General features: G+C 36.9%; 2 protein-coding genes across 2 annotated transcripts in view; both read left to right on the forward strand.

Moving 5' to 3' along the window:
- LOC144646969 (uncharacterized) overlaps positions 1-10,726 on the forward strand; it is a 77,115-nt gene extending 66,389 nt beyond the window's left edge. The window contains exon 13 of the mRNA XM_078506691.1: positions 10,341-10,726. The gene's annotated coding sequence lies outside the window, so the exon portion shown is untranslated. The remainder of the gene's footprint in view (positions 1-10,340) is intronic.
- LOC144646971 (uncharacterized) overlaps positions 1-21,171 on the forward strand; it is a 165,333-nt gene that overhangs the window by 23,623 nt on the left and 120,539 nt on the right. Inside the window, exon 9 of the mRNA XM_078506693.1 lies at positions 17,673-17,750. Within this exon, the coding sequence (XP_078362819.1) occupies positions 17,673-17,750 (78 nt within the window). The remainder of the gene's footprint in view (positions 1-17,672; positions 17,751-21,171) is intronic.

Consider the following 21,171-nt stretch of genomic DNA (forward strand, 5'->3'; position numbering starts at 1 on the left):
AAAATGGAAATAAAACTGAAACAATTTTTAAGTTTCTTCATTTTTTCGCGTTTAGTTGGGTCTTTTAATTTTAGGCTTTTGAAGTTTACATTATTTTCGATTTGAGACGTACACTTGTCGTTTTCCGAGTTATCTGTTGCATCGTTATATATTGTTCTAAATCGTTTCTGTATTGAACATGTTATTCTTGATGTTTATATAACTCGTGTTATTCAAACAGGAGCCAATTCTGTTAACGAGAAACGAATTATTTTTTGCTTGCCATTCAAGCATTTTAAGTTCGTTTTTAAAATCGGGAAATTATTAAAACGCAGAGGGAACTCGCAAGCACCAGCCTTTGCGTGATTTGCGTGACCAATGCGGCTGATAATCTTAAACTCGTGTTTGCAAAAGCCAAAAAGCTTCTAAGCTTTGTTATGGAGTGAAATAAACAATACAATTGGCCATTACATGAATAAGCTGGCACGAAGAGCCCTTTGATTAGTAATATGACCCATCAAATGTCTCAACAATTGTACAATGGGTTTAAGCCAATTTTTAGTTTTAAAGTCCCCCTATTCCTCTGACTTTTTTTTTAAGTCTCAAGTTTACTAAATCCCTTCACTCAAATATGGCCTTGAAAAGAAACGGGAAATTTACAACTCTTTAAATATGATTAGTATTCGATTGCTATTAGATTGTTTCTGTTTTAGCTTCCAAAGGAATGTATGACGATGTCAATAAGCCTCCCAGTAAGCAGTAAGAGTGGACAAGACTGGCACTACAATGAAACCTGCAAGAATAAAATCGAGTATAAAAAGTGACCGTCAAGTGTTTTCAAAACCCAATTTAATCTTTGTTGTTCTAACAGCTGTTAACAGCATTGTTTTTTGTTGTTTTTTTTTTTTTACTTTGAAGCCGTGCACACAGGCTCGGGGAGATCATTATAGCAGATTGATCTTTCTCAGACCTTCTCGGGAGGAACTTGATTTTTCTACGACTTAAACCATTTGGATAAAATGGTTTAAGGCTATTTTAGTTTCATGATTATTCTCGATGTACTTTTTGCACGAGCTTATGTTGCCTTAACTTTGGGTTAATATATTCAATTTTAGCAAAAAAAGAAAGTAACTTCTTCGGTTTTATCATACATGTCTTTATCGGGCCTGTTTGTCACAAGACATGTTCTTGTTTCTACTACGGTTAAACGATCGACATATTAATAAGTAATGCACAGCCCCCGAACTGATCCCCAACCCCGAACTGATCCCCAAATTGACCCTGAAATGATCCCGACCCCGAAATGATCCCCAGATTTTTTCTCGCTGACCCTGAAATGAACCCCAAGTAATTTTTGGAATGGCGATTAAGTATAGAAATTGGATTGCTCAATAATAAGGAAAACTGAAGCTATAACGCAAAGTACAACTTAAAATAGAAAATTTAAAGACTTTAATAAATGCTATTTATATAACTGAGTGCAAAACGTGACCATAAAACAGAAACGTTTTTTTAATTCTTATTTATGTTTCAAAATTGTTTTTTTTTTTTTCAAATAGGAACCAAGAAAAAGCAAGAACCGTTTTTTTTTAAAAAAAAATTGTGTTTATTGGATTTTTATGTTCATAGACATACTTTCAGTCGTGAGAATTAATACTCAGTACTCTCGATCGAATCAATTAAAATTTATTCAGAGAAAATTTGCTTGTTAAAGCGGGATAAAGAAAGATAACATTAAATGCCCTTAAAATGTTAATTTTCGTTTAATTTGATTTATTTGTAAGTTGAGATGTCGCATTCACATCAAATCTGTATTTGTCTTCTCGACGTAACCCGGCACAGCGTCAAGCTTAATAAATGCCCATTTACACAGACGATTTTTGTCGCGCAACTCAATGCAATTTTTGCCGCACGGAATTTGCATCAAGTTTCGAACATGTTCGAAACTCCTGCGGTATCACGGCAATAAAATCACCGCTAGTTAAATTTACACGCTTGCAAAGTCGCGGCGATTTCATGTTATCATCCAAGGTGATACATGTAACACCGATCACATCCTCAACCGAATGGCACTTCTAAGCCATGAGGCCTTGTTATTGAGCAGTCCACACTTCTACGTTAAAACGCCATTCCGCAAATTACTTGGGGATCATTTCGGGTCAGCGTGAAAATATTTGGGGATCATTTCGGGGTCGGGATCATTTCAGGGTCAATTTGGGGATCAGTTCGGGGTTGGGGATCAGTTCGGGTTCGGGATCATTTTGGGGGCTGTACAGTAATCACACAAAACCCAGTTAGTTAGAAAAAACATGAAGAAACTGTTTTCAAGCAGTCTAACTCAAAATTGTATGGATATGAATTGAAGAGACTGCATAATTAGGTTAAAATTTCCAGCAAGATACGAAGCAACAGAATTGCTCTGATTTTTGTCGTGCTGTCATCGCATTTTTTGTATGATAATTAATTAAGTAGAAAAAAGGGGGAATTGGGAAAGATGAGCACAAGCATAGATTCTGTGTCTTAAAGATTTTTCCAAACCGTTGTAAAATTATATTTCACTTTTTTCACATTTTTATCCGACAAAGACAAAAGACCAGTTTGTCAAAAGCTTATACTTTTGACATGTAAATATTTTTACTGAATTAGAGGACGTTTACAACGATTTTATTGCAATGAATCCCTCGTTACGGACTTTCGGGTTTTTTTTTTCAATTTGTTTCACTTTCTTACTTTTTTCTGGCTAAGCAAAGGTTGATTATGTTATACTTGCAGATGAACCAAAACTAATTTGATGCAAATGCAACATAGCACTAAATTGTTCTGCTGTCATACGTCAAATTCGTTGTTGGTAACTGTTCTTATGTCTGTTTTTACTTCTTAGTTAAGGATATTGTTTTAGTCATTAATACGAAGACAATTTTGTACCAATAACATAATGGCTTTAGTTCCAATCATTGCAACTCTCCAGTTCTGACTCTCTACTTTCCAGTCCTCGTGAGCAAGTCAGACCTCGTGCCTCGCGTCCAGTCCTCCCACCAGGCTAAATTCAACATCAGCAATAGAGGTAGACCAGTTTTTGAGCTTGAGAGTTGCCAGATTATTTTTAAGCTTGTAAGGAAGATTTGTTTCAAGTAATAAATGCTAATAGCGTTGGATTTTGCTTTTCTTGTCTGTTCAGTTACTCAATTTTTCAAATTTGAAGTAAAATATTATATGCATCCTCCCAGATCCAGGGGCAGTTAAAATAGATATAGACACCTAGTAGGGTGTTAAATAGATATAAGACATTAATTAGAGATAGGCGTTTATTTCACTTTAACTGTAACACTGTCTACAAAACAAACAAGACGCGGAGTAAGACAAAAAAAAGGGTTTGCGAGTTGGAGACTTATCCTATCTACGCTAATGCATAGCCTGTAGATGCCGTTCATAGCGGAGCTCCAGCGCGCGAAGCGCGCCAGTGGAGCAATATGGGTTGGGAAATTTGTTAAACCCATGAAGCCAAAAGAAATTGGTTATCGAGTGAGCGTACGCCCGCCCGCGCCTACAGACTCTTGGGGACTGGAGAGGGGTCACAAGGCAACCCGACTGGGGGGGGGGGGGAGGAGAATGCCATCTTATCATATCCCAACTAAGGTCAATTTTGGCTTGTATCTTTGAAATTGGACATCCATATCGCGGACTCAGATGTACAGCTCATCGAGATCATGTGTTTTTTTAAATCTGACCACTGACCTGGTATTATTATTACCAGGTTACATTTGTCCATTGAATTGCGGGACCAAATCTTATTTTTTTGTTTAGGGTAATGACAGGATTGTGTAAGCGCAGTTTCTGCGATTGGAGTTGACGATCTAATTCGGCTATGAATCTTTTTTTGACCAGTAGTATACTTTTAATAACTTCAATAACATTATTTTCAATGAGAGTATTCTGACAACATTTTAAGAACAAGAAAATAAGTGTGGAGCTTCGCTTTTAGACTGGGCTAAAACTATATATTAGTTCGATATTGATGTTTTTATCGTCATCAAGGTCAACCATGTATGCATCGTTGGCCTCTTCGATGTCTGAGTCAAGCAAAAAAACCAAATAAATTGCGTGATTTTACTCTATGCAGCGTTTCCTTCTTGTTTTTTGAGGCGATTCTTGGGGAGGGGGCGTTTACAAAACACGGAAAGTTTATTATGGGAGGGCGCCTAATACGAACTTTACACCTTAGGGGAGGCGTTTATTAGATACAAGGCATTTATTTGAGAGTGGGCGTTTATTAGATCATTTACGCTTTCTGGAAACAGATGGACGGGGGAGGGCTTTTATCCGGTGGGGCTTGTAACGAGAATATTTCTTTCTTTTTTTGCTAGCCAAAACCAGGGGAAGGAATATAAAAGGCGAGAGGAGTGTGTGTGTGTGGGCGCAAGGCGATTTTACGGTATAAAGGTTTCGGAAAGATTACTTCCAAGGGATGGTTAGATGGACAAACCGTAAAATGGAACGATTTAAAAATCGTTTTTGTATCAGGCTAGGGTAAACGTTTTGGCCGCTGTCGGAATCTGCTTCAAAGATTTAATAGCCGATTCAACAAATTAGATTATCGGCATCCTTGGAATAGTTGAGGATATTCCAAGCTTTCAGCTTTTCTTACTTTCTTCGATCGTAGTTTCGTGTGCACTAAGATGTCTGCACTGGATTGAAGACTATAATGTACGCAATAGAACAGTAGAAGTAAACGCGTGGAACCGGCTAACAGTTTGCAAATAAAAAACACGAGTGACGTTTATCTCGCATTTAACTTCATTAGAAAACCAACAGTTACTTGATTGTAATATACAGCGTATAGTGCCATAGTAGGACAGTTTTCCAAGTGTCGAGCTAACACGAAAAATCTCGCGAGTAACGCCTCTACTCCAAGTAGTCGCACGCTGCAACATAACATTTTTTGCGCAATATCGTTTACGAACTGAAGTGAATGGGAAGCAAATTCTATTGTTGTATAGCTCTTTTCCCTGCGATTGCACTTGCATTGATTGACTAGCACATGGTCACATGACACCTAACAATAAAACTGTTTCACACCAAATGTCCATGAGCGGGTAACATTGCGGTAGAGAAAGAGTTGCGGTAATTAAAACGTTAAACTTTCGGACGTTTTGTCGATAAGAAAACTAAATTGTCTTGAAATTCTCTTGAAAGTAAAATTCAGATAGAGATGCATAAATCTAAGAAACAGATACAGTTGTAACCCTTAACATTAACTATAGAAATAAGTATATATAGAAATAAACATATATAGAAATAATAGATATAATAACAACAACAAAAGTAGGCACCCAGGTTTCCTGTTCTCTGTAATATATTCTTTTTTATTTAGTTGCTGCATGCCCTTTGTGTAACGTAAATTATTCTCTGTAAGTAAGCTATGTATTGTAATGTATTGTAATTGTAAGTGAGCTATGAATTGTAATTTATTGTAAGTCAGTGTTAATCAATAAACTGCTTTATCTAAAAAAAAAACTAAATTGTCATTGGAACCTACCATTCTTCAAATATGACTTTCAGTTAATATGATCTCAACTAAAACACGGTGCTTCAATGATGATAGATGGTTGACATTAGTTTTTTTAATTTTGATTTTTCTAGAAAATAGCGCAGTAGGAGAGAACGTACTTATACTCAGTACTTTTTATCGCAACTTAACGGTAAATCTCAACTATGTAAGGTCTTACACGAACAATACCAAAAACACCCACGTTTTTATTTTAAATCCGATGTGTAGCACGTAAAAGCATAGGCGTACGAGGCGGGGGGGCGAGGGGGGCTGCAGCCCCCCCAGTGCCAAAATTTTTCGGGCAAAATGCTAAGAATTCGGGCAACAAGCCAGAGAAAAAAATAGAAAATATGCAGACAAATCTCAAAATTACAATCAAAACCAATTATATCAACAGAAAAAGTATTGGAAATATACCGAACTTTGTGGTTCAAAAGTCCAAATTTCTCATTTATCTGCTTTCGTTTCCTCTTGCCAATTGCTATAAATAAAAAAATAAATCAACTATAATCATGTTCGATTTTCTCGGAAATTCTGCATGATTCAGCTACAATCAGCTTTTCCATAGCTTGAACGTTTGCGCGCGGTGGACCCAGTTTAAGACCTTGAAACAAAGCTGCGAATTAAGCTTATGCTTTTGACTCAAATGAGCTCAAAACTTTCAACAATATGTTTCAACCCATTCATCCCTGAATGTTTCACACATTTTAAATGACTTTCAAGTGGGGGGAAAACAATGTAAATTGCCTCCCACAAATACTTTTATTTCTTTTAAGAAAAAGGATTCAGTGCATTGACATCTTCGGGTAAAGCCACGAGATTAATTCGTTTCCTTTAAGCAAGCAGGCAAGGTTTGTACACAACTATTTTAACGCACGTTCGGTTGTCCATTTCGTATGCCTGTTTATTAGACTTTCAACCCATGCCATTTTTTTTCGGGCAACAAGGTCTCCGCCCCCCCAGGTCCGAAGGTGCCCGTACGCCTATGCGTAAAAGTAATAAAGAAACAATCTTTGATCAAACCAGTCAAACTTCGTGGGTAGATAATGGGTCATGAGATTGACAGTATTTTTTGCCTGCAAAAACAACCGGTGGGAGCGTTTGGACGCGAACGTATGACACGAGGCAAAGAAAATTTTACATTTAATGCGTGGTTGTTCATTAGAAGCATCGTTACATTAAATAAGACAATTTAATTTTGTTTTGTATAGTGAGGCAAATTAATTAACTCTTGGTGTCAATGGGGTTAAGGAATTGAATGTGGATACCAATTACTTTGAGCCCGAACGCCCACAATTTAACTAAGCAGAAAGTAAATTCTGTTTCTTAAAGTTCACAACAGGTTGAATGAGATACCACACTTGTCATGATAGGAGGTCCTGTCAAAGAAAAGGAAATATATAGAGTAGAGGTTTATCTTTAATAGACAAAAAGTGTTTCCCCTTTTCAGTGGGTCGACCTGTTGTCTTGAAACAGTTTTTGCAAAGACACCTGTCCATTTTTTTAGTATTATTTTATTTTATTTTTTATTATTGTTATTACTTAATAAGTTTTACGCTTTTGCAATATTGTAACAAATTTATAGTCATGCAAATAAAGCTTGTTGTTGTTGTTGTTGTTGTTGTTTTTGTCTTAAAAGACACTGTCACAGTGTTTCTATGTAAGTCATCTTGTTCTTTATTGGATAAACAGTTACCAATTCACAATGCTTAAGCGATTTATTTTCTTTTTGGGAGGACTTTGAGTTTCTCTTAGTTTCATAATCCACTCACTAATAGCTGATTCGGTCAAGTGACCAAAAAGAACAGCACTCATTCTATTGCGTTACTGTGTTTAACCCTGTTTCTCATTTCCGCTGTCATTTTAGTCAGCTTTACTCCAAAATATTTACTCCACCTACGAAATTAGCCAAAGAATAATACTCCTTTACAATCTTACTTGACACAATAGCACACTTCCGCAGACAAGTTACGACATGGTTACTAAGTGAACAATTAGAAGCCGTGGCCAGTTTAGGATTGTCTCTATTTCCCTATATTGCACTTTTATTTTTGCAAGGTCCAGCTTACACGAAAAGTCTGTAAGATATTCCGGTTAAAATTTCGTTAGAATCATTTTTGTGACATGATCGAAGAATATTGACGGTGTTACGGTAAACAGTCTAAACAAGTAATAATAATACTCAGGGAATTCTCTTACCTTTTTCTTAACTTTTCGCGAGTTTAATTATCGCGAATCTTTTACAGTCAAAATTAACGAAAATGAAACTACAAAAGCGTCCTACGCACCAAGCGGAAACCATCTTGCCACAAAATACACAGTAACAGACGAGAAAATTGTAACAACAATATCAGGAAGCGCTCGAAGGATCTATAACTGTGTTTGGACACGTAGTTTACAAATTCGAGCGTTATTAGTATAGTTAACGGAGGGCTAATCGCGCGGCAAATCTCACGTCTCGATACGTTCCCGTGCCCTGTGTTAAAGTCAGTAAAGCTTACTTAAAAGGAAGATGGGAAAGAAAGCCTTTTTTGGAAAGAGACTTAGTAAGAACAGTGCATGTACAGAAACTCAAAAAGTCTATTTATTTCTTTGTTTAATTCATAAGCAACCTTAGCTTTTCAGTCATTTTTTATTTAATTATATTGTCCTTCTTACTAGTAATTTTACTTAGGTATCACTTGAACCATGATCGTTCATTGAGTTTAGTATAGAAGATACTTAAATGACCTGACCTTAAAGGTTTTTTTTCTTGCGATTGTATTCACGTTGTATTTTTTCAAAATCTATGAATGCCCAACGGTTTCATTGATTCGCAAACTAATCCGGATGTAAGGAGAACCGACAAATCTCTATAACAGGCTTAACGATTCTTTGTCATAAAAAGTAAACGTGAAACGATATCGTCGTTCAGTCAGCTAAATAATACATTAGACCATCCCTGGTATATAAGTCTTATAAAGTGCAAAGATGACGAGATTTCTACAATTTGTCGCTATTCTATCTTTCACCGTTTTATTGTGCGCGCTATTAGCGAACGGGGATGAAAAGAAATTGGAATCTCTTAAGGACAAAGACAAAGGAGTTAAGATCTTAAAACATAGACCGTGGTATTCTGGTAAGCGCGACGCTTTTTCTTTACACGAGGTAAGCAAGCAAGGAAATAATAATCCCACTTGAGATACACAGAGAATTTACACACAGTTTTCAAATGGCGAGATTACTGTTACTAGTAAATCGAACGATGAGCAATTTGTTTTTGTCTATTTAGACTTAACTGACGATTCTGTCAGGTCTAAAGAATCCAAAGCCCGTCAAAAAAACGTTACTCTTCAGATATCACAGCAGTAACTGTGTATTACATGTAACAATTATTTTTAACGACGTTAACTTCATTTTGAAGATTATGAGCTGTATTAAAAAGGGCTTTTGATTGAAACTGAGGTTTTTTACAAAAGATAACAAAGAAGAACTTTTATTGTCCTGAAAGCGAACAATAAACAAAAGACTATAACATTTTTATAATTGCGAAAAACCGTCAACACAAAAGTTAGACCGCTTAACGTTACAAATTATAACTGTATATAAATTTAAAACATGAAAAGGGGAATCGTGTGATTTAACGCCGTCTGATAATTAAGTTACCGATCTTGCACTTAGCACTCTGTCATATTAAGTGACACCTGTTGAACACGCTAGTCAGCGTTTTAATATAAGTGTTTGCTTAACACATAAAACAGGATCTTATTTTGCATTTAAAATGGTACAAAGGTTGGACTTTTAAGATAATAATTCCCCAATTTACGCGTGAATAGATGAGATATTAACCCAGATGTAAGGTAAATCTACTTCGTTGTTCACTAATACTCAGGTGAATAATTACGAGATTACATGCCTAACAAATGAATAGCCAGAAATACGAGTGAAAATTTCATTCGCCATATACAACAAAGGAATTATTAGATAGTTAGGGAAGCTTCTGTTTGTTTTGAGTGTGAATAGCGAATAGCGAAGGATACTTTTAATTTTCTGTGCGGTAAATATCGGCCTTTATTCACCAACTGACTGAAGTGATTACTGTCTTATTATGCCCGAAAGCTACGATGATCTGAGTACGAGATGACTCGTTCTCTTGGAAACCAATTCAAGTGTACATGCGTCAAATAATCAATCTCTTGAATTCGATTTTTGAATTTTCTTGTAATTGCGTGTGTGCTGTGCACGTAAGAAATTATATAAAAAACACTTTTTTGTTGTTAAAACATGATCTTAGTTTGCATTCAAAATGGCAAGAACTTTTTAGATAATAATTCCCCATGGTGGATGTTTATGAAGTCGGAAAAGGGGATAGGGGATAGAACAATTTCGATTGAATGTCGAAGGTGTAACCTGGAATTGCTTTGGTATTCCTTCACTACGCCCTGTGATTGGTTTAAAAACGCGTTCTTCTTTTTCAACCAATCAGATTTAAAACCAAAACCAATTGTGACTCGCACGCGAATGTTTTCCCACGCTTCGGGCCGGCTTCATGTACTGGCTTTGATTTTGATTTGTTTTTGTTCCTTGTTATTGGCAAAGTGATAACTTTGATTTTGAATTTACGAAACTCAAGCGAAAACCGCTCTAAATGGATTGGGATTGAGTTAAAATTGAATTCTATCCACCGGAAGTGCTATTATGTAGGGATAATCTTCTTGATGTTGTACATAATAAAACATTTTTCATATTTTATTACCCCTAATCATCCTTTTTCGTAAAAATTCACTTAACGCTGATGTTTCTCCTCTTTTTTTATCTATTGCTTCTCCCTCAGGTATTGAACAGCTAAACTAGAGGGTTTGACCAACGAGAGAGGAGTGTTATGAACGAATAACTAGGTAGAGAAACACTTACAGCAACAATTCAAGAATTGACCAAGATTAACTTCTACAACAATGGAGGACTTAAAAAAATTATCTTTTCATTTATTTTTTCTTTGAGTTGATATATACTTTTGTGTTGAACTCTGTAAACAGACAAATATTTAAGTCGGTAAAAAAAATCGCAAGAAATGTTAAAAAGATGTAAGCGTAAAAAGTAAACTACCATTCTATTGTAACCATAAAAGTAACACAACTCACTTAACATTCTGGCTGAACGACCCGAAGAAGAAAAAGAAAGTCAGCTAGATAATGTACCTATTAAAATGATTTCTCTTTATTTGATGTGCACTCTTGATTTAATGATTACTTAATGCGTTCACCCTCACATTCCGTTTCGTTAACCTAGTTTAAAATGTTTTAGAGTGAATTCGTGTAACCCGTTTTTTATATGTTAATGAGTCGTATAATATTCTAATGTTTGTGTACAATAAAACAATACACGAGTGGTCAGAAAACCTCAAAGAAATCACTTTAATAGTTATACAGAAAATAAGTATAAACAGGACGTGTCTTTCTTTAAGCACTTCAAGAACATGTTCAACCTAAATCGAAAATTAGTTTGTTTTTCTTTACGGGACGTTGAATATAAAATGTTTGTCTAAAATCGCAAGACAATTCAAGGCATGATAAATGTTAAGCCCCGTTATCTGTTTTGGTTTTTACATATTGGTAAATGCTTGAATTTTAACCTGACTTCCACATGCAAATAATTACGATTTGTCCGCAATTTTCTGTTTTCCTGTACAGCTCATTTAAATATTACACGGCGCATTTGCATATAAAAAACGGGTTACACGAATTCACTCTAATAAAGGGGCTTTGTCACGGATTCTAACAGATTTTTGAACAACCAAAATTTATATTTGTGTCGAAGGTAACCTAAGAACAGTTAAGAAATAAAATTCGCGAAATCCCCGTTAGGTAGCTCCTTTCATGCCAGACATTTATCTAAAGTATTAGTTCTGGGATCGTGGTGATGATCAAGATAAAAAACCCAAAGCTGTTTGGGCCGGAATATGGTATTACCTGTGTTATCAGGTTGTAAAGAAAAACAGTGGAGTATAAAACTTGCAGAAAGAGATTTACCGTAGAATAGGACATGAAAAAGTAAAATGTAAACTTGTCTAGATTCGTGTGACCAGGCGCGACTTTTTGAGCTGCAAGGTTCTGAACTTAGTACAACCCTTTAGAGTTTTTACTAAAACATTTAGGCTACTCGCCTTTGTTTTCTACGAGCAATGGTCCGAATGGTCAACTCGGCTGCGCCTCAATGAATATTCGCTCATAAAAAACTCGGGCTCGTAGTCTAATTGTTAATTAGTACGCAGTGCAGTTTTGGAAGATGATTTGGAAATATGTCTGGATAGTTCAATTCCCGAGCAGACCGTGAAAAAGGACATTACTGTTGTACTTTGGCTCTCGGTACGTCAACTATCACCTCTTATAGCTCACCACTAAATTTTCTCCGATTCTGATTTGTTTAAATTGACCACATGGCGCGATAGTGTTCATCCGCGAAGGACACTATCAGCCCTTATAGTTCATCACTAAATTTTCTCCGATTCTGATTGGTTTAAATTGATCACGTGACGCAATAGTGTTCGTCCGCCGGAGGGCACTATCAGCCCATTTTGCCCATCCGAGAAAAATGCCACGATGGATAGTACTCGTTCGCGAAAAATGTTTTTTGTAAACAAGCGGGCATACAAACCCCACTAAATCCACTGCAAGTAGTGGGTTTCTTGTCTGGTTTTGTTTCGTTTGTTAATTTTTGGCTTTCAATTAAGTCTTTCATCCTAAAAAGAAAAAAATAATTCACAATGCTCGTTTTTATTGGCAAGCCGAAGAAAATTTAGTGGTGAACAATAAAAATGATAGAGTGTTTCTGTCTCGGAACTATCGGTCTGATAGTTCCTCGACAGAAACACTCTATTGTTTTAATAGAAATTGTTAATTAGAAAGATTATCGGAGTTCGTTATTTAAAAGACAGTAAGATTATTCGCTCTCGATTTATAGTTGATTCGATCTTCGTTCGGTCTTCGTTCGGTCTTCGTTCGGCCTTCGTTCGGCCTTCGTTCGGCCTTATCAACTATCACCACATTGAGCACATAATCTAACCGTTAATTATACTCCGCCTTGTGAGAGGCTATTTATAATTGCTCGTAGCTGCCCTTAGTTGGTTCGGAGGCGCGGTAGCATAAAAGTACGTTGGATTCCAGCAGGTTTTATGGTTTAGGTAGGACACAGTGTCTCTCTCCACCCAGGAGGTGAAAAGAATCAAGGGGAATTGTTGAGGTAGCCTGTCAAACTGTGGGAGGTACCTTGCGATGATATTGACTAGCATCGGTCCGTCCCATCCAGTATTAACCGCTGGCACCTGACGAAAATTTCCTCTCCTTACCATTATGTCTCGCACCATTGACTCATTTTAGAAAGAAAGACGCTTGAAAAGCAGTGTATGGAATGTTTATGAAGCCTCTGGCTAAAAAAAAATGCCAAGTTTAAATATCTATCACAGTGAAAAAAGATTTTTTGTTTTGCGCGTCAGTTTTGCGCTTTCGGGGTTACGTGATGTTATTACACCACCTATTCACCCCTTTACGGTGTACTCTCATCGCGGGCTCACCGACATAGTTGGATGTCTGGGAGACTATACAGTACTCTAACATGAAGTATAATATAATCCCGAAAGCGGAAGTGATAGGAAATCCACTTTTACACTGAGTAATGGAGGTACGGAGTGTGTTGCAGTGTTTCAATCGCTTTATAACTCGTCTTATTTTCCTCATTTTCGTTTTCAGGTGTTGGTCACCAAAGGCAAGCAAAGGAGAGAGCAGTTTATCAGTCAAAGAAAAGATACAAGTAAGAAACACAATACAGACAATCATGAGTGTTTTGTGATGTTAAATAAATTGGTATTTCGTTCCCGACCGTTCAGCGATGTCACGAGGGTTATGAAAACGTCTCAATTCTCGTAAGTTATCGGTTGTTTGAGGATAAGTTGTATCTACAAGGGAGAGATTCAGCGAGCACGTCTTCGGGCTAGCGCTTTGAAATTTGCTTACATGGACATGTTTTTTCACATAGGGATGAATAGGTTCGCGGATTAACTGATTTGGCAAAATCCACGAACCGCAGATTAGTCGATTGGGAACAGAATGATCAGTTTTAAGGATGAAAGGTTCTGTTTTGTTTACACGCGTGCTATACGGTACATTCTTACGCGAAGCACTTTCAGTTTCGAGAAATGTTAGCACTTCCCTTTACGAAGCATATTTATTGTATTTTTTTTTCATCTTGCATAATTAATCCTTTATGCTGTGAAAGCACTTTCAGTTTCGAGAGCGTGACACATGCCCGTTCATGCGAATACGATTGTGACTTAACAAGACAACGAGGGGAAAAGTTAAAGTTGGCAATACAAATTCCCTCATACATTCAACTGACATGTTCTTTTAGCAATCGACACTTTTGCTCTTTCACTTCAAACAGACACTTTTAATAGCCTTATTCATCGATTTCGCTCATATGCATTACAATTGATCACAAGAACAATCAACTTTCTCAGAAACAGGGGATTCCCCTTATAAATATTCCAAGTTCATTTCAAACGTTTCAAAGTGAAAGCTGTCACGCGATAAGTCTGAGTAATCCAGCCTATGGATCTGTTCCTTCCAAAGTTTTGCAAGTCATTTATTCCTCACTTCCTTCAAATGAGTCAAAAATATGCTCAGCAATTGTCTCAAAGAGATTAAGGTGCCCGGAGAAAAGGTTTAGTAGCGATTTCCTTTATCACTGGTGGTATGTATATTTTAACTTATTTGGCTTTGGTCGGCTTTGTCTCTCCGATTCGTGTACTCTTAAAATTCAATATTTTGGCGCCGCTTTTAGCTCCTTCTCGCCCTCGCATTGTATAGTTCAACATTGCTCAGTTTAATTTTAAAATATTCTTCTGATATAGCATCAGCTGTTGAACAGAGGTTTCAGGCCTAAAGTGAGTGTCGTACTTTATCAGGTAGCGAATAATAGTGCCTGTTTACATGATTCCGGAATGACTTTCATTCCGGAACGAGTTCATTCCATCCCCATACATTTCTCTGTATCTGTTTACATGATACCGAGACGAAAGTCAAGTCATTCCGGAATGAGTTCATTCCGGTTTTCATTCCGGAATGAAAGTTTCGTTCTGGAATGACATTTCATTCTGGTATCATGTAAACACAGAACGAATTTCGTTCCGAGATGAAATCGCAACTCATTAAGCTGCATACGGACTCCTCAGTTTGAATACAGAGCGAAAAAACGTAAAAGCATTTACTGTTTAGCCCAAAGAAGTAGCTCTATGGTCAAATTACTCGTTAAAATTGCAGATACGGCAATTAATGGGCACAAAAACATGTTTGCGCGAAACATGCGCCATCTTGTTTTGATCTCGCGCGAAACATGCGCCACCTTGTTTTGATCTCGCGCGAAAACCGCGCACGTGAAAATGCCTTTGGTTGAACCGGTTGACTCTGTCATGTAAATGCAGAACGAACTTCATTCCGGAACGAAACTCGTTCCGGAATGAAAGTCATTCCGGAATCATGTAAACAGGCCCTAAATCTGAGTTCGCACGAGTCATTTTGTACGTCAGTCCTGAAGTGTTCGTAATTATTGTACACCATCGACGATAAGTTTAGTTTCGTAACTTTTAATTCCGTAAAAGCCTGACTGTATCAAAAGTTCAACCGATAGAAGCCCTTGGAAAAGATTGAATAGGTGGACTATCTGAAGACCTTGTTTTGCTTTAACATGCGCTAATAATATTTGTTTCGAATCAACTGATGTTAATTTGATTCAGACTAATTTACACGACGCCTTCTGTGACCCTTACACGCGAAAATGTCACACAATCTTCTGACATGTATTGCCTCGCCAATGGTATGATAATTAATCCTAGGCCTTTCTGTTTGACGAAGGTTAATACTTTTACTGATTGCATCACATTGTATGCATGTAATGTATTGCAAAATTGTTTTGTGATTTAAGTAAAATAAAAAAAATTAAATACACAAAAGTTGAATTTAATTGCTCTGCATGTTAAGACCCTTCATATCATTACTGGCTCACCACTGTATCAACTTTGCTTCTTGGACTCGACTTGTACTGAAGTTGTGTATTACCTCCAAATGACAACAATATTTTGGACTTATTGGACAAAGTTTCCATGACGAAATTCTGTAACAAACTCCTTTTCCTATTTAATAGCAAATGAGTGACTGAGTCAGAGTCAGTCTCAACTTAAATCACACTTCAATCAACAATAATCAATTTCGGTGTAAAATTACTTGGACATCTTTTGGACTAACATTTTCACTCACAACAACAGACCTTTAAGCTTTGTATGTAAATTGCCTATTACAAATTACATGTTGCTTCCTAAAGAACTTCCTTTTATCTATCTGAATATCGTGAATTTGTTTAAATTTGAAAGACGAAATTTTCAAGGGTAACAAAACATAGACTGCATATCATGGGACAACAAACAAACAAAGCTCAAAAGGTCTATTCTTAGTCCTCCGACTGGGCTTGATTCAAACTTACTGACTTGCTATACTGAAAAGTCATCGCTGTAGCATGCATTGCATGCCGTTTATTTCCAATGTCTTACAAAGATCAACACGAGACCGATACACCCCATTTTTGGAAGTGAATTGGAAAATCAGATCCTTTTCATTTTACTGGGCATAAATCTTTAGTTCCCTCGCCGTTGTAGCTTTTAGTAGTGACGGTCTGTAATTATTATATGTTGCCGTGTGTATAAATGATGCGACTTTTACTTACCATGGAATTTTAAATCAAACCATAGGCTGCCATTTTGAATGATCAGTAAACTCACCATGGCGAGGAGTCCAATCAAAGTTGTAAGTGATAATCACGTCGCACCATCTGCTGATGAAACACTGGATTTTGATGACAACAATTTAAGAGGTGAAAGAACACAGCTGAAAAAAGATTCATTAATTGAAAATATAATTTCTAGTTCGAAGCGTGCTACATCATCTATACACGGCTAATTGTTCGAGCAATTTTCACTTGAGTGTCGAAAGTAATTTGCGTTTGCTTTGGTTTAGCTTTAATAAGCCTTGTAACTGGTTAAAAACAAACAAAAACCGAGACCAATCTTGACTCTTTAACGCACGTTTCTCTGCGCTTCGATCCAGCCACATTTATTTGTTTCAATTTTGATTAGTTTACTGGATTGTCTGTGGCCTTTGTGATTGGCCAGTGTTTACTTTGGCTTTAGTCTTACGACACTCAATCGAAAAATCGCTCAGGCTCTTTAAAGTAAAAAATAAAATTAATAAAATGTTTCAGCAGTGCAAAGACCATGTACCAATACTAACAATAATTCATTTTTTGTTCGATTCAGCGATAGCTGAGGTTTATAAGAATCAAGGTAATGAGGAATACAGAAAAAGAGATTTTACCAACGCCATTCACTTTTATACGGAAGGAATTAAAGTGAACTGCAAAGATGACAAACTGAAAGCCCAACTGTACAGCAACAGGGCGATTGCAAATTTCAAATTGGGTGAGAATTGTTTGTATTTTGTAAGATTTTCTTTTTACATTTATCTTATCCTTACCGTTTATTTAATGTAAATGCTATTGATGAAGGGACATGTAATCTAGGCCTGCAATGTTCTCTTTTGTAGGTTAAAAGGCTTGCTCCGACAGCATTGCAATCCTGCCAAATGCTTTAATAAACTGCCTTTTGAAATCTTTCGCCATTAAATGCTAAATTAAATTCGTTTTTTTTACCATTAATACCAAAGTCGCCACGCAAAAGCAGGGCTGGTATGACATGTGATTTGTTACCTTGTTTCGCTTCTCTGACAATGTGAGGCATAGCCATGGTTATGGTTAATGATTTTTAACGAAAAGAAATTCCAATTAGAATAGCATAGTGTTGGCTCATGAAATTATGAGAACATTAAACCAGCGATATAAAAACGTTGACCAACGTTTTTTATCGCTTTGTTCATTTTACACAACCCGAGGACCGGAGCCAAAGGGATATTTAAATAAGCCAAACGAAATGTTGGGTTTTCTTAAGTTTTAAAACCTACAGTATAGTTGTTTTTTCGTGCTGCATCATAGGTAATCATGCAATTTGCGCCAGTGCAAAAAATATTTAAAACAATAATAATTTTAATTTAGTTCATTTCTTCGACAGGAAATTTTCTTGATTCACTAAGTGATGCAAAAGTTGCCACTGAATTACAACCTATTTTCCTTAAAGCGATTGTTAGAGGTAAGCGAACGCTATGCTACATACAACAGAATGAAACAGAATGACGTCATGGCAAAGTTGTGATCATGAAGGGCAGCCTCATTAGAGGCCATTCTTTGTAACATACTCCGCGCGCAATTTCTGAAATCAGGATAGGTGACATTCTCCAGTCAAGGCGTGATTTCGTCATAAGTAGAGTTGTACCAGGGGCTTTTGCGGGCATTGAGCTGTATGGCTGTGCGAGAGGTGCCCTGCTACCTTCCCGGATCTTTATATCAAGTGGACCAAAACATCACCAAAGAACATGTTGCTGTGATCTTGACTAATTTGCTTATTCACTGTTTTCACCGTTCCCATAATACATCTTGTTTACCCCCCAAAATTTTTGCATAAGCATTGTTTTCAATTTCTCTTGGCAGTTACAGTGACGTGCAATCGTCCCCAGAGAAATTGAAAACAATGCTTATGCAAAAATTTTGGGGGGTTATTTAAATAAAACAAGATGTATTATGGGATCGTGAAAAAAGCGAATAGGCAGAACTCCAGGTTATAACAAAAAGAACAATAATTATTATCATGACCGAGTTGTTGCCAATAGTGATTCGACAACTCAGTTTGACTTAGGTAAGCTAAGCAAATAGAGAAAATTCTAAGAATATTACCTTTCACGCCCTTAAAACCTAGAGCTCATTTCTTATTCGAAGGCTTCGTTCTAAGAGCAAGTGCAAAACATCTATACAACAAGCTTAACAATAACAGAAAATTGTATTGTTTCGAAATTTAACAGCAGAGTTCCTATGGAAATGGCAGAAAGAAATTTGTGTCGAATTCGGCCGGCTATACTAAATTAAAGGTTTAAGTTAAGTGCCATTTTTCGTGAATGGGAAATGTTATTGCACCACAAAAAAGAAAACAAATTTGCACTGCTGTGCCAGTTTGTTCTTGGAAGGTCATCTATTTCTCTCAATTTCCGTGGGTAAACATGAGCGCTGGTTCGCGCTTGATCTACATGTAACACTTCTTTTGTGCAATGATAAAGTGATCCATTAGTGCCGCTAATTTATGCCGAGGCTTATATATGAAGTGACTAGGAGTATTCCAAATGCTCGCTGCATTGGTTGGGATGCTAGTTGATCACCAGGCTACACTCCAGCATTAAATTCACCGGTACCCATTTATACACTTGGGTAGAGAGAGGCACTGTGAGAGTAAATATTCTTGCCCATAAATACAACGCAGTGACCCCGGCCAGCAGGCCGGCAATATGGTGAAATGATCGTGCGATGTTTTTTAAAAGCACCAGATTTAACACAGTGATAGTATTCGATGAGCTGATCAATTTCAGATATTGGCCCATCCGGAATTCTGTCAGGGGGGACACCTTTTGGACCCAAGGGGAGGAGGTGGGCAACATTTGAGCTTTATGGCAGAATTTACTGCATCCTTTGAGTTAGAAGCACCAAATTTGTCGCAGTTATAGAATTTGATGAGCTGATGATTTCAGATATTGGCCCATCCGGAATTCCGTCAGGGGGGGGGGGAACCTTTTGGACCCAGTGGGTGGGGCTTGTTATTATTGGAGCTTTTTCCAGGGTCTCTTTTTGCCGGGATCCTTGATTTTCTACCGTGTTAGAATGTCCTTTAACTCTAATTGAGGCAAGTTTCAGCTGATCTTTTACCTTTCCTCAGGAGCAAGTGCCTGTGTTGAACTGAAGCAGTTTGAAAAAGCCATCACGTGGTGTGATAATGGATTAGCCGTATCCTTGACAATACGCTATGGACCTCCGATCACGACTTTCAGGGACAACAACCAAAACATATTATTTTATGCCTACCTTGGGGTCACAATGAAAAGCAAAAACCTCACCAGTTTAATTTTATTTTATTTATACGAAATCTGTAGAGCTAAGGCAGGGTCCAAATATGTCAAATAGGTGACATGACCTCAACTTCTTTCTGTTTTGTTGCATCAGGGCTATCTTTTATTTCCGATGACGTTTCTGATGATTTCTCCAATGACCACCGGCTCTGCTCGTCAACCTCGCCACAGGGGCAGCTCTGCTTTCAAAGTTGATGGGAGATGCCTTGAGGACGAGGTTGTTCGATGGTCACACTATTTGTCAGGGGCAGAGCTCGTCTATTTTATAAATGTTATTTGTCCTGACTCAATGAAGATTGACAAAAATAACAAGACATTGTTAGGATTAAAAAACCAGGTCTGTCAAGGAGCTAAAGAAAGTTCCTGAAAGCCATTTTTTAAAATGCACGGTAAGACTAAGCTCTGATATTAAAGTACCTATGGCAGATTTTTTTTATTTTCCTGTTCGAATCTACATTGGGTCCTGATATGAAAAGCAAAAAAAATTCCCGTAATGATTTTTCTTTACCGCGTTTTTGCCGTTTTAAAACGTGAAATTTTACTTCCGGTCCGGTCAAATACCGCGCCAAGAGAAGAACTGGGTTGCTACGTGTCACCGGCATTACCCTGGGTGCCCGAGGTTTTTATTGCGCGGTTTCCGGTGTCGGTCATGTCGCAACCTCCAGCTTTAATATATTTTATCGTGTTAAAAAAAATGATTTGATGATGATAATGATGATGATGATGATGATGATGACGATGTTGATAATGATGACGATGATGACAAATTGTTCATGATTTAATATTTTTGAAAACTTTTTTAAACCTTTTTTCCACTGGGGTGCAGAGATTTTGCTGCCAAAAACCAACGACATACAAATCAAGCAACTTTTTGGAACTTTTTTGTCTTAATACAGGATGAAGACACAAAAAGCGACACCAAAACAGCCCAAAAGAATGTTGTGAATGAAAGCGAGGTCACATCATCTGTTGATATAGCATTGGAGTACGATGATGACAACTTAAGAGGTAAAAAATTAAAAGGTAAATAAAAAATACAGGCAAAATAATTGCGATAAAATGTGCATGTCGTAAAACACAATTGTGTGTGTAGTATCGCTGTACATTCACAGGACGAGCAAAATTTTTGCGAGCCCGTAGGACATGGCAAACTACCGATGACGCAAAAATATGCCGCGCCAGTGACACTACACACAAAAATGTTTGAATAAGATAATTACCATCTATTGTATCTTTCCCCATTTTGTTTTTACCTGGCCAGAATGATTAAAAAGACCACAGGTAATTAATTTGTTAAACCGGTAACCTAGAGCACAAATATGGTACTGATAATTTGTGCTCGTTTCACACGATATTTCTAAGTGGAAGTTGGGAAATAAAAATAATTGTCTATTCTTATTCTTTTTTCGCTCTAAACATTTGAAAATATAAATTTACAAAATGCTATAAAACGGGACCATCTTTATATAAATAAACAAATTATATTTTTATAATTTACAAATTATTATATAACAAATTATATTTTAAACATTTTGTTTTTCATTAGAAAAAGCAGAGATCTTC

This window comes from Oculina patagonica, chromosome 3 (assembly GCF_052425735.1).
Source record: "Oculina patagonica isolate OP01 chromosome 3, crgOcupat, whole genome shotgun sequence".
NCBI lineage: Eukaryota > Metazoa > Cnidaria > Anthozoa > Scleractinia > Oculinidae > Oculina > Oculina patagonica.